At 40.5% G+C, this 13,904-nt stretch overlaps 1 protein-coding gene across 1 annotated transcript in view; it reads left to right on the forward strand.

Moving 5' to 3' along the window:
• RBM17 (RNA binding motif protein 17) overlaps nt 1–13,641 on the forward strand; it is a 63,958-nt gene extending 50,317 nt beyond the window's left edge. The window contains exon 12 of the mRNA XM_036024362.1: nt 13,412–13,641. Coding sequence (XP_035880255.1) covers nt 13,412–13,554 — 143 coding nt within the window. The 3' untranslated portion in view covers nt 13,555–13,641. The remainder of the gene's footprint in view (nt 1–13,411) is intronic.
• The last annotated feature ends 263 nt before the right edge of the window (nt 13,642–13,904 follow it).

The following is a 13,904-nucleotide window of genomic DNA, read 5'->3' on the forward strand; positions in this document are numbered from 1 at the left end:
TGTCCAAAGAAAGGCTACATTCCTCAGCTGGTGTTTGGGACGTGAACTTGGGTTCCTCCACCAATTTAATTCAGCAAACTTTTTTAACTCCCTGATTTCAGACTGAGGCCTAGACTTTACCCCTTAGGTGAGAAGGTGTCCTCAAACTCAGAGCTGCCCTGATTTTCCTTCATCTGTCCTACAAAGCCCCTGATCTCATGCCCTGGGTACTTTTCCACTCTCACCTCTCACCATTAGCCCCCATGCCTGTTGCAGGGCAGTCATGCAGAACTTCTTGTAGTTCTTCCTCATGTGGCTTCAAGGCACTTGTTCCACCTCACGGTAGGTAACTTCTGCTTATTCTTCAGGTTTTTAGTGCTTAGGTTATTAACGCCTACTAACACCTGTGTCTGTCTGCCTGCATATATACCAACATATATATACACATATACATGTAAGTATACTCCACTCTAGGCATGGGCTCTGTTCCCATCACACCCTTTGTCAGCCTACATCATAGCACTTGCCACCCTGTGGAAATTGTGTGGTTGCAAGTCTGTATCCCGCTAGACCATAACATTTGCAGGTGCAGAAAGTTTATGCTACCAATATGCCCAGTACCAGCTGGCACACAGTAGGTTTTCAAATATCTGTTAAATGAATGAATGACAACTTCTGTGAGCTCTGAACACTTTTGGTGCGGCTTTTGGACAAATAATTACTTTTGACCTTTTTAAATTGTATTTTTTCCATTATGATTTACCCTCCTTATACTCTCTTCCACCTGGACCTCCTATCCCCTACCACAGCTACCACACTGTTGTCTGTGTCCCTGAGTCCTTCTTGTTTTGCTCAATACCTTCACCCCAACACCACTCCATTCTTGAACTTTTTTAAACCAGTAAGACTTGTGACTTTTAAAAAAAAACTTTTGAAAGAGATTTCTTTTTAAATTTTTTTTTAGAGAGGGGAAGGGAGGGAGAAAGAGGGAAAGAAACATCTATGTGCAACACACCCCCAACTGGGGAACCTGGCCTGCAACCCAGGCATGTGCCCTGACTGGGAATCAAACCAGCAACCTTTTTGTTTGCAGGCCGGCACTCAAGCCACAACAGCCAGGACAAGGCTTGTGATGTTTTAAGAGAATTAATAATATGTATTGGTGAACTCAAAGGAAACTTTTGGTTTTATTTTTAAACATTTTTGCAGCCTCTCTTACAACCTCTGCCATTGCTAAAAAAGGATTTCTGTACCTGAGAGGACATTTGAATCTGAGGCATTCATGTAAATGAAAATTGAGAGATGAGTGGAGTCATACTCAGCGTTGGAAAAGGAGAAACTTAACCACACATTCTCATCAGTTCATTGCTACATCCAAGAGACATTGATGGATCAGGCTGTCGGCAAAGCTTGTGCTTGCTCTTCAGGTTGGCACTTGGCCTTCCCATCATGAGGAGAAGTAAAGGACAAGGGTCTTGTTAGTTGTGTTGAAAGCACCTCTTACCTAGTTAACTTGATATGGCAATTACCCAACTAAAACTGGTTGTAATTGTTTTAGTGTAAGCCTTGTTACCATAGCTGCTTTATCGAGGTCTAAAATATACTCCCCAGTTAGTACTTAAGAGATTTGTTTCTGGGATGGCCCAAAGGTTCCTTGCTAGGAATGGATGGGTTGGGGGATAGTTAGGGGAGGAGAGTGGTGAGGGAAGACAGAACAAGAATGAAAGGGAACCTATATATTAGAAAGTAAGCTCTGAGTAATCATTAATCAGTTTTCCTGCTCTGCCCTCCTTACCTTGCATTGCATTTTTATCAAGTTGTGAAGAAAAGTGGTCACAGAGAACACTACTGATTCTCAATGGCAGGTGAAGAGAGGAAGGTTCTGGGAAGAGTTAGAGTAGAACTGGTAATGAAACTCATTATCTCCTATAAATCAGTGGAAGAAATAAGCCATTTGCCAGCAAAATTTCCAGTTCCTGGGTGAGCAATGACATTAGAGTCAAGTGGGAAAAACCGTGCATTCTGCACAGTTAATATATAAGGGTTAGGTTAGGCCTCTTACAGCAAAGACAAGGAAACATAACAGTAGCAGTAACTGTTTCCCGGGGTTGCCATGGCAAATTACCACAAATCAGGAGGCTTAAAACAAAAAAGTGAATTCTCTCACAGTTCTGGAAACTACAAGTCTGAAATCAAGGTGTTGGCAGGGCCATGCTCTCTGAAGGCTCAATCTAGGAGATGATGCTTTCTTGCCTCTTCCTAAGTTTCTGGTGGTTGCTGGCCATCATTGGTATTATCTGGCTTATAGGTATATCACTCCAGTTGTCACTTGGTGTTCTGTCTCAGTGTCCTCTCTCTCTCCCCCCTTCCATTTTTTTTTTTTAATGAGTGATATTGGATTAGGGCCTACACTAAACCCAGTGTGACCTCACCCTGACTAATTACATCTGCAAAGACACTATTTCCCAATAAGATCACATTCTGAGGTTCCAGAAAGGTAAAAAAATGGGGGGGGGGGGGGGTAACAATATTCAACCTCACATAGTAGCTTAAATAAGAGAGCATTTTTGTCTCTCACATAAAGGTTCCAAGATAAGCAGTCCAGAGGTGGCAGGGGAAGATACCGGGAACACTGATGCTGTCCAATTGCTCGGCCATCCTTAGCAGAAGCTTCCACTTTATGGTCTGCGAAGGCTGCTTAATTTCCATCTGTCATATCTACCACCTGCCTTCCACCTACAAGAAGGAGAAAGAAGGGTGGAAGAAGTGTTAATGAGGCATATTTCAGCTATTATTTAATTCTGCAATATAGTATTTCTACTTATATTGCATTGTATAGAACTTTGTCAAATGCGCAGTTAGCTGGGTTTGTAGCCTTTTTTCAGATAGTTTTGTGTCTTGCTAAAACTTGGAATTTATTTTCCTGCGAAAAAGAGTGAATGGATTTTAGGTAGGCAACCAGAAATGTTCCAGAGTTAGGGTGGCTTGTCTTATTTTTCCACACAACATATAATGAAAGTAGTTTCTTAAATAAGTTTCCAAAAGTTGCCAAGCTTGTTAAGTGATTTTCTAATGTCTTGATAATATTTTCTCTTAAAAAGTGATCTATGTTTATAGGAATTAGAGATAGCTAGAGGAGAGTCGAGCAATTGTCATTATTCCCTCTCAGACCCCTCCCCCACAGACAGCGCCACAACACAGTGGTGTGGGTTGCTCCGCTCTGGTGAATACCTAAGGCTCTGCCCCTTACAAGGTAACAGCTGTGCCAGAAAAAAAGAAATATGGTCCAAATGAAAGAATATATCAAAACTCCAGAAGAAGAAGTAAGTAACAAGGAGATAGCCAACCTAGAAGATACAGAGTTCAAAAACTGGATGCTCACAGAAATGGTTGAGTATGGTCGCAAAATAGAGGAGGAAGTGAAGGCTATGCAAAGTGTAATAAAGAAAAATATACAGGGAACCAACAATGAAAGGAAGGAAACCAGGACTCAAATAAAAAAATTTGGAACAAAAGGAGGAAATAAACATTCACCCAGAACAGAATGAAGAAACAAGAATTCAAAAACATGAGGAGAGACGTAGGAACCTCAGGGACAACTTTAAATGTTTTGACATCCAAATCATAGGGGTGCCAGAAGGAAAAGAGGAGGAGCAAGAAATTGAAAACTTATTTGAACAAATAAAGAAAATATCCCCAATCTGGTGAAGGAAATGGATTTCCTGGAAGCTCAAAGTCCCAAAGAAAGTGGACCCAAGGAGGAACACACCAAGGCACATTCTAATTACATTACCTAAGGTTAAAGATAAGGAGACAATCTTAAAAGTAACAAGAAAAAGGGAGAGAGTTACCTAAAAAAGGAGTTCTCGTAAGACTATCAGCTGATTCCTCAAAAGAAAACTTTCAGGCAAGAAGGGACTGGAAAGAGGTATTCAAAGTCATGAAAGGCAAGGACCTACATCAAATATTACTCTATCCAACAAAGCTATCATTTAGAATAGAAGGGCAGATAAAATGCTTCCCAGATAAGGTCAAGTTAAAGGAGTTCATCATTCCCAAGCCCTTATTATATGAAATGTTAAAGGAGCTTTGGCTGACAAAAAGAAGAAGATCAAATCCATGAACAGTAAAATGACAACAAACTCATAACTATCAACAACTGAACCTAAAAAAACAAAAACAAACTAAACTAAACAATGAGAACAGGAACAGAATCCCAGAAATGAAGATCACATGGATCAGGGAAAAAGTGGGGAGAATGTACAGGGAATAAGAAGCATAAATGGTAGGTACAAAATAGACAGGGGGAGGTTAAGAATAGTATGAAAAATGGAGAAGCGAAAGAACTTAAATGTACAACCCATGGACATGAACTAAGGGGAGGGTGCGGGGAATGCTGGTAGGAGGGGTGCATAGGGTGGAGGGGGATAAAGGAGAGACAAAAATGGGACAACTGTAATAGCATAATCAATAAAATATACTTTAAAAAAGTGGCTTGGGGAGAGGAGGAAGAGAAGGATAAGTAGGTGGAACATTGGGGATTTTTAGAGAAGTGAAAATACACTGTATTTCATTGTACTAATGGATATATGCCATATATTTGTTCAAACCCTAGGATGTAAAACACAAAGAGTGAGCTCTAATGTAAACTATGGACTTCAGTTAGTAATATACATCCTTGTGGTCCATTTATGTAATAAATGTGCCACACCAATGCAAGATGTTAATGATAGGGAAATATATGCCCTGGCCAGGTGGCTCAGTTGGTTGAAGCATTTTCCTCTACACCAAAAGGTTGCAGATTTAATACCTGGTCAGGGCACATATAAGAGGCAACTGATAGAAGTTTCTCTCACACACATTGTTCCTCTCTCTCTCTCTTTATCCCTCTCTAAAACCAATACAACATATCTTTGGGTAAGGATTAAAATTTTAAAAAAATAGTAGGGAAATATGCAAGAGGAGGAGAAAGTATATGGGAACTCTACATTCTGGTTAACATTTCTGTAAACCTAAAACTGCTCTAAAAATAATCTATTAAATAAAAAGTATAATTCCTAATTTTTTTTAAAAGAGAGATGGCTGAAGATCCCCTGAACTGACTTTTTTTTTTAATTGAAATTCAGAGCTCCTGCATGACTTTAGAATCTCAAGGGAAGCTATGGTGCTTAATGTCTACTGTTTTGCTAGCATCACTATACATCTAAGCTCCAGCCTCCCAAATCCTGCCGTCTGACTCCCTGAGTGCATAGGAATCAGTGCATCCAGGTGTCCAGTCCTCTCTGTGCTATTCTTCCAACTGCATTTCCTCATGCCCCTCCCAAGGAGATGTTTATGAAGCACCCAAAAGTTTGAAAAGAGTTAGGTTTCTGCAAGAATCTAATAAGTCTGGTTGTTATCAGAGTAAACAAAAGGGAAGATCTGTATTGGTGAAGACATATTTACTGAAAGTCAAACCTTGAGCACTGTAGGAAGTCTTAAGGAGACTGGGAAGGAGGAGGAGAATTTTTCTCACTTCCCAGTCACCTCATATTGCCTTTGGTCCAGTGAGTCATCATCTTCCCATTTACTCATGGTCTCTGACTTACTGTGCTTATTTCTCTGTCCACATGTTCTTTTTTTTAATTAAAAAATTTTTACTTATTGAATTTATTGGGGTAACATTGGTAATAAAATTAAATAGGTTTCAGGTGTACAATTCTATAATACATCATCTGTATATCGTATTTTGTGCCCACCACTCCAAGTCAAGTCTCCTTCCATCATCATCTATCCCCCCTTTACTCTCTTCTATCCCCCCCTCAACACTCTTCCCTTTGGTAATCGCCATACTGTTGTATTTGGTTTGTTATTTTATTTTATCAAATTCCACATATAAGTGAAATCATATAATATTTGTCTTTCTCTGACTGGCTTATTTCACTTAGCATAATGCTCTCCAGGTCCATCCATGCTGTTGCACAACATAAGGTTTCTTTCTTTTTTAGGGCTGTGCACCTATTAATGTTCTTGCTGAGATGAGCTTTCTACCTGCAAATAGGTTTTTCTCTCAGGTTCTTCATATTTCTGTCTTCTCTGTAGCCTTAGTAGTACGAACAGCTATCATTGCCCCACAAATTAACATATTTCAGGTGCCTTCTCAAGGAGACTTCCCCATAGGAATATCTTAGTCATTTCTCAGGTCAAGTTCAGAACTGGGGAGGTGAGTATTGGAGGGATTGGACTTGGGACAAGGAAATGGAAAGGGCCTGAGGCACATAGGTTACCTGTGATTATTATGCTCTTTCACCTGAATTTCTCCTTGTATCTCTCTCTGTCTTCTTATATATTCCTTGTCTTATAATACACTCTGAACAGCAGGACATGGTATAGAGAGGCTATTGCTTCAGAGCTTCTAAACAAACAGTTCATCCTTTTCCTTGAGGAAATAAAAATGAATAATTCCCACTTTAATAAAGACTTAGATTCTCTAGACAATTCGTAATGGACAGTTGCTTATAAAATTCATGAATGCATTCACCTCAGCAATAAAGATGGTTTAAATTTCCACATTTTGCTACATCTCACCACTTATATTATTTTTATAACAATGACTATGCAAGAAAATGGCAACACTTTTTCCTTCAGGCGATTAGACAAGCATATTTTCTGACAAAAGCAAATGTTCCTCCTCACATGTCATTTAAGGTTTTCCACTGATCACCCACACATTCCCTCATTCTGAACAGCTAGGCCCTCCAACTAAGGACAAAACTTTCAAGCAGACCTAGAAGTTGTTTCAAAAGATTGAAATAAGACCTCCAAGCCCTGGCTGGCGTTGCTCAGTGGATTGAGCGCGGGCTGGGAACCAAAGTGTCCCAGGTTTGATTCCCAGCCAGGGTACATGCCTGGGTTGCAGGCCATAACCCCCAGCAACCGCACATTGATGTCTCTCTCTCTCTCTCTCTCCCCCTCCGTTCCCTCCCTAAAAATAAAATAAATAAAATCTTAAAAAAAAAAAAAAAAAGAAAAAGAAATAAGACCTCCAGTCAAGATGGTGGCATGGGCAGACATGGCTTGCCTTTGTACAACCACATCAAAGTCAAAACTAAGTGATAGAACACTCAAAACTGAGTGATAGAACAACCATCACTCAGAACCATCAGAAATCGAGCTGAATGGAAGTCTGACAACTATAGAATTAAAGAAACCACATCTATCCAGACTGGTTGGAGGGGCACAGATGCAGAACAGGCTGGCTGGTCCTTCACCCACGTGTAGTGGATAAAAATTCAGCAGGGATATCTTGGGAATGAGGATTCCCAATCCCACATCAGGCCCCCTACCCCAGGGTTCCAGTGCTAGGAAGATAAGTCCCCACAACTGACTGCAAAATCCAGCAGGGACTGGGTCGGTGGAAGAAACTGCTGGAGCCCTAAGCAGTTTCTCTTAAAGAACCCACATATGGACTCACCCCCTTGAAGCTACATGACGTGGAGCTAAATGAAATGGAGATAAGCAATCTATCACAGGCAAAATTCAAAACACTTGATAATGATGTTCAAGGAACTTAGTGAGGACCTCAAAAGCATAAAAAAGGTCCTGTCAGAAACAAAGGATACACTAATGGAAATAAAGAACAATTTACAGGGAAACAATAGTAGAATGGATGATGCCAGGAACCAAATAAATGATTTGGTACATAAGGAAGCAAAAAAACAATCATGCAGAACAACAAGAAGAAAAACAAAATTCAGAAAAATGATAGCATAAACAGCCTCAGGGACAACTTTGAGAGGTCCAACATTCACCTCACAGGGGACCAGAAGGAGAAGAGAAAGAGCAAGAAATTGGAAATCTGTTTGAAAAAATAATGGCAGAAAATTTGCCTAATTTGGTGAAGGAAATAGACATGCAGGTGCAGGAAGCACAGAGTCCCAAACAAGACAGATGCAAAGGCACATGATGTGTCCCTTCCAAGACACATCATAATTAAAATGTCAAAGCCTAAAGATAAAGAGAGAATCTTAAAAGCAGCAAGAGAAAAGAAATTAGTTACATATAGTGGAGTTCCCATAAAACTTGTCAGCTGATGTCTCAAAAGAAACTTTGCAGGCAGAAAGGATTGGGAAGAAATATTCAAAGTCATGAAAAGTGGGACCTGCAGCCAAGATTGTTCTACTCAGCAAAGATATCATTTAAAATCAAAGGGCACATAAAGAGCTTCCCAGATGGGAAACAACTAAAGGAGTTCATCATCACCAAACCATTATAACATGAAATATTAAAGGGACTTATTTTAAAAAAAGAAGATAAAAAGTATGAACATTAAAATGGCAAAAAAATGCAAATCTATCAACAACTGAATGTAAAAGACAAAGCAAACAGGAAGAACAGAGACAATCATGGATACGGAGGGTGTTGTTGTTGTTTAGATTTTATTTATTTATTTATTTAGAGAGAGGGGAAGGGAGGGAGAAACAGAGGGAGAGAAACATCAGTGTGTGGTTGCCTCTCATGTGGCCTGCACTGGGGACCTGGCCCACAACCCAGGCATGTGCCCTGACTGGGAATCAAACTGGCAACCCTTTGGTTTGCAGCCCACACTCTATCCACTGAGCTACACCAGCTAGGGCCTGGAGAGTGTTTTGATGGTTGCCATATGGGAAAGGGTGGGGAAATGGGTGAAGAGGTGAGGGGATTAAGAAGCACAAAGAGGTGGTTACCGAATAGCTGTGGGGATGTAAAGTACAGTGTAGGAAATGGAGTAGCCAAAGAACTTACATGTATGACCGATGGACATGAACAGTGGTGGGGGGATTGCCTGAGGGAGAGGGGGTTGCTGGGTAGAGGGGATAAAGGGGGAAAAATCAGGACAACTGTAATAGCATAATTAATAAAATATAATTTAAAAGTAAATAAATTGAACCCATGCAAAAAAGAAAGACTGAAATAACATTTCCAACTTGGTGGTGCCATCAGATCCATTGTGCTATTTGATGGCCCTTAGTGAACTTACTTGTGTTGACATATTTCATCTTTCCAGGGATTAGGATGTTAAACTTTTTCAAACAAGGCAATTTGGAAATATTGGGATGAGGAAATAGTCATATAAGTTGCTTTGTCCAATGTTAAAAGATACAATCTCTCTGATTATCTACAGAGTAATAATTTAAGCCAAATCATGTAATTTGTTGACTGAGTCAGGCTTAAAATGAGTCAGGGACATTATATATATATATATATATATATATATATATATATATATATATATATATATATCTTTATACCACTTAGCCACTAAAGAATTATTTGTTAAATGCTTACCATTCTGCTAGGCATTATGATTGAGTAAAAATATATATCATGTTGAAAACATGGGCCCAGATATGGTTCTAAAACATCTAAAATGGGAATGCTAGTAAACAGTGAAAGGTACAATTGGCCTGATAAACATATTCAGAGCTTAGAGAAAAGTTTCCTTTTTCCCCTATTCTGGCTCTTAGATACATATTAAAACAAAAAATTCCAAAGTGTGAACCTGTAGCTGAAGCCACTCTCATCCATACCAAAACTTCAAGTGTTTGACCAGCTCACACAGTTCTCCTTGAAAGGCAAGTAGACTCATCCTATCCAGCCAGAGATGGACCAAACTTTTGGCTCTAAGCCCTCATCAGTTTTCAGTTCTCAGTCCAGCCAGCCAGAGATGGACCACTAAGCATCCTCAGTCAGATAGCAAAGCCATGACATCAGACTTACATACAAGACAGCATGTCAATTGTGAACTTCAAATTCACCTTGGGAATCTGAAACAGTTCATTTTAGTAAAATGTTTTAAAATCCTTATTCCAAAACTGGTGCTTGTCTAAAACATTTACTTTTAAGGACTGGAATATGAAGAACCTTAAATGTACCAGAAATAATAGGACTGAAAGATCTTTAAACCTCCTCCTGTTTGTACAGGAGCAGTGGGGCACATGACTCAGCTTACCCCTTCTTTTCCCACCTGGTCCTATTCTGGGAAATGCATTTTTTTTTTGTTTCCTAGCACCAAAGTTACAATTCTGTCTCATGAGATGGAAGTAGAAATATCTGAGGTCTTTCAGAGAAAAAGTTTACTTTCCTGGTAAGAGGGAAAGATGACCTAGTGTTACTCCTCTGTCCCAGTTCAACCTTGAATGATGTGGACAGGAGGCCTGGAGAGGCAGCAGTGGTCAGACTGTGGGCAAGAAGGCCACTCCCTGCAGTCAGTGGAACAGAGCGCTACAGATTCATTGCACCAGGCCTGCACGGCTTACCTCTGGACCTCTCACTCCAGAAAGAAGCCCTTTCTTGTTTAAGTAGATTTGGGTCCCTGACTGACACAGGATTTGGTAACTGAAAAGCAGTGGCTCCCAGGATCAATTTTTAAATTTAATGCAGCTCTTAGGAGGTATTGTTTATTTCATTGCAATTTAACAAATGTTTACTGAATATTTTCTGTGCATTGGCAAAATCAGTAGCACAAAGAGGGGCCAAACGTATTTGGAGTCCACGCCACACAGATTAATCCATACTCAGCAAAGGTAGTTTTGTGATTGACTGACTCATTCATTTAATAAGTATTAGGCATCTACAGTGAGCCAGGCTCTTGGAGCTGAAGATACAGACATGAATGTCACAGCTCTAAGCTCTGAGGAGCACAATCTTCCAAACATCTATCCTTCATCCACCCAACAAATGTTCATTGACCTGCTATGAACAGACAGGTTCAGAGCTCATGTCTTGAGAGGAAACATCCATAAACAGGATAATGTATAGTCACTCTGCTTTTGGGCACTATCAAGGTGCCTGAGGTTGGATTCAGGGAGAAATAAAATAAGGGGCGGGGGGCCTGGCTGAGGCACTTCAATGGGTCTGCCTGCAAGAATGGCCTGGCTCTGTCCCTGTGACGTGGGGTGCCTGGACACTTCAGTGCAACCCGGGCTACCAGCCTCTCTCCCTCTTCCTTATTTCCTGTCTGGCTAAGCAATTTCCCTGGAGGCAGTGTTTTTCTGTTGAAAGCTCTATTTTCTTTAGGGTGTTTGCTATGTAAGAAATGCCTCTTGTCAGTCTGCCCATTAACCTTATTCCCTCTCCTTTGCTTCCCAATCTGCCTTTCTGTCTTTTATTCAGAGAACTGCAGTGTCAGACTGGGGCATCCGCCTCAAGGACCCTCAGTCACTTTGGAGGTTACTGAGGCCCAGAGAAGGGAAGGGTCTTGCTTGCCCAAGGCCAGCAAGTTTGTTGGTGATAGGAGTCAGCACGAGATGGAGGTCTCCGGATTCTTGCTGCTTCTGGTGAAATGCACTAGTTCTGCCTTAATGAAGCCCAGGGAACAAGCTGCCCTTCTGAACCAAGTTTGACCCATGTGTCCAGCCCATCCCCCTTCTTTTGGGAACCACTCTCCCCCAGCTCGGAAATCACCGTTCTGGAGGGAGCTGCCTTGTTCCTTAGGACCTCCCAGACGGTGGTGCCCGTTGTTCCTACAGCAGACTGTTGTCTTATTCTGTCGTTTGGCTGTTCTGTCTTTTATCCTGCATAATCTCAGTCTTCTTCCAGAAAATCGCCCTTTAGCCTAAGTTCTTTTCAGCTTGATATCTGCCCTTGAGAACCCAGAGTTCTGATTACCTCTGAGGCGCTAGTGAAGCACCCTTACTCCGTGGGACTGATTTTGACTCTTGCTTTTTAATTGCCCACAGGCCTGTCCCTCTCTCCAGTCATTAGCTGTCCCTCCATTTGTGCAGCCCTGGGCCTGAGGAAACGGCACAGTGGCCGGGTCAAAGCCCTGGACATGAACACTGATGCCTCCAAAACACGACGCCACTTACAAATTAATTCCCTGCCTGATTCTTGAAGCCGACTCTAAATAAGCAACACAGGCTTTGTGATACCTTAAAAGCTTGTATCAAATCCCATCTTGAAACTCCCCATTGGTAGATCTATATTTTAGCTTTCATTTTGATTTTAAGCATTTTATTGCAAAAATAATATAACCTACAGTTTAGGAGGCCTGGAAACCATTATTATGTTGTGTGTGTTTTTTCCACCCAAATCTGGGTCTTTCAGGCCTGTAAGTAACCTCAGTGCCATGGGACAGGACTCCAAGCTTGTGGTAACGATATAATTGTTTCTTTATGAAAATTTTTAAGCCTGGAAAAGTTTATATAAACTGAAGAATGTGAAGCAAATTCAACTCAGACTTTTGGTATTTTGAGGTTAACTTTAGGTAACCTATATATCTATTTGGTATTTTAAGAACTTGCAACTTTAAGAGAATGTGACAAATTTGAGTATCCAATGGATTGACCTTGCAATTCCAGTTTTAAAAAATGTAATTGGTGTAGACTTGTGATTTAAGCTGAAAGGTGCAACACAATTCTATTAAGATTGTAAGCAGTACAGAGACACTTAAGATTCACCCTATGTAGTTGGTTAAGAATGTGGGAAGGCTTGTGAGCAAACTGAAGTATTCTAAAACAAAGTATTAACTTCATAAATGTGTTTTAAAATTGCTAAGACAGTATAAGTAACTAAATTTCTGAATGGGACCAGTTTCCCTTAACACTGTTTGATTTTACTATTTTTATAAAATAAAGTTATAAGTAGACTAAAGCAGTTTTAAGTTAAATCTAAAAGCTAAAATTTTGAAAACCTAAAGTTTTGAATTTGAATAAAGTGAATATTAACTGAAAATAAGAATGATTCCAAGAAGTATTTTGTACATATAAAAGCCACTCTCAATTACAGTAAAAATACAAGCTGGGGCAAAACCAAAAATGAATGTGGACTTTATTTATCAAAAATTGTGTATTATTCTCACATGTTCAAACTTTAGTCACCTTCAAAGTACTCTCCATTTGATGCAATATACCTGTTGAGATGTTTTTCCACTGCTCAAAACAGGTTTTGAACTCGTTGATTTTGATGCCTTTTAGAGTTTCTGCTGGTTTTTTTTGTTTCACTTCTTCCACATCAACAAAATGTTTACTTTTAAGGACTTTTTTTCATCAGGGAAAACAAAACAAAGTTGCTTGGAGTGAGATAGGAAAAATAGGCAGGGTGGGGCATGGGGGTCATGACGTTTTTTGGTCAAAAGCTGCTGAACACTCAGCACAGTGTGGGCAGGTGTGCCTATAAATCATCCATCATGAAACAGGCAAATGAATTGAAAGAGTCTTAAAAAAAAAATTTTACTGAAGCCTAACACAGCCTCTCACAACAATGCCAGCTGGTACAGTGATACAGATGGGTTCCTAGAACACTCATCTAGTAGGGGAAGCCTGTCCTACAAAAGACTCGCTCTCCAGAAGATAAGTCCGGTTTTGGGGGGTTCCCCCTTATATAAGTCTAATGTTAGAAACTCAATATTTCCTTATTTTAAACAGTCATTTGCTCCTTAATTCTGCCAACTAATATGCTTTGCATTTTACAGATGGGAAAACAGAGGCAAAGGAAGGAATCAGTGGCCAGAGTGGAAGCACCAGCATGCAGAACAAGAGCCAGCGCTGGACTTGGTCACATGTCCCCACTTCACCCCTGCCGGCCTGGCTTGTCTACTGTTTCACTGGTCTCTAAAGTGCCCCTCCTACAGGAGGAGTGAAACCACGCCATGAAGAATATCCTTTATCTCCAGAAGTGATTCTACGACTAATTTTAAATTTCTATGACTCTTTGTTTTCCTCTTCAGCATCAATTCTAGGACCATAATGGGGGTGGAAATCTACCACTTGGCCTGAGAAGTTGAGTCTGATTTCTGGGAAAGAGGCTGCCTGGTTCCTTAGCCATAAGTAGGTCAGTAAGACTACATGCACTGGGATTGAATGGCCCTCAGTCCCAGATGAGCTAACCTTCTGAGGACTGTGACGTCTGCCCACAGGACAATGACAGGAGGAGAGAACACAGCTCCCTGGAGAAGGGCAGTGCTG

Source organism: Phyllostomus discolor, chromosome 1, assembly GCF_004126475.2.
Source record: "Phyllostomus discolor isolate MPI-MPIP mPhyDis1 chromosome 1, mPhyDis1.pri.v3, whole genome shotgun sequence".
Classification (NCBI taxonomy): Eukaryota; Metazoa; Chordata; class Mammalia; order Chiroptera; family Phyllostomidae; genus Phyllostomus; species Phyllostomus discolor.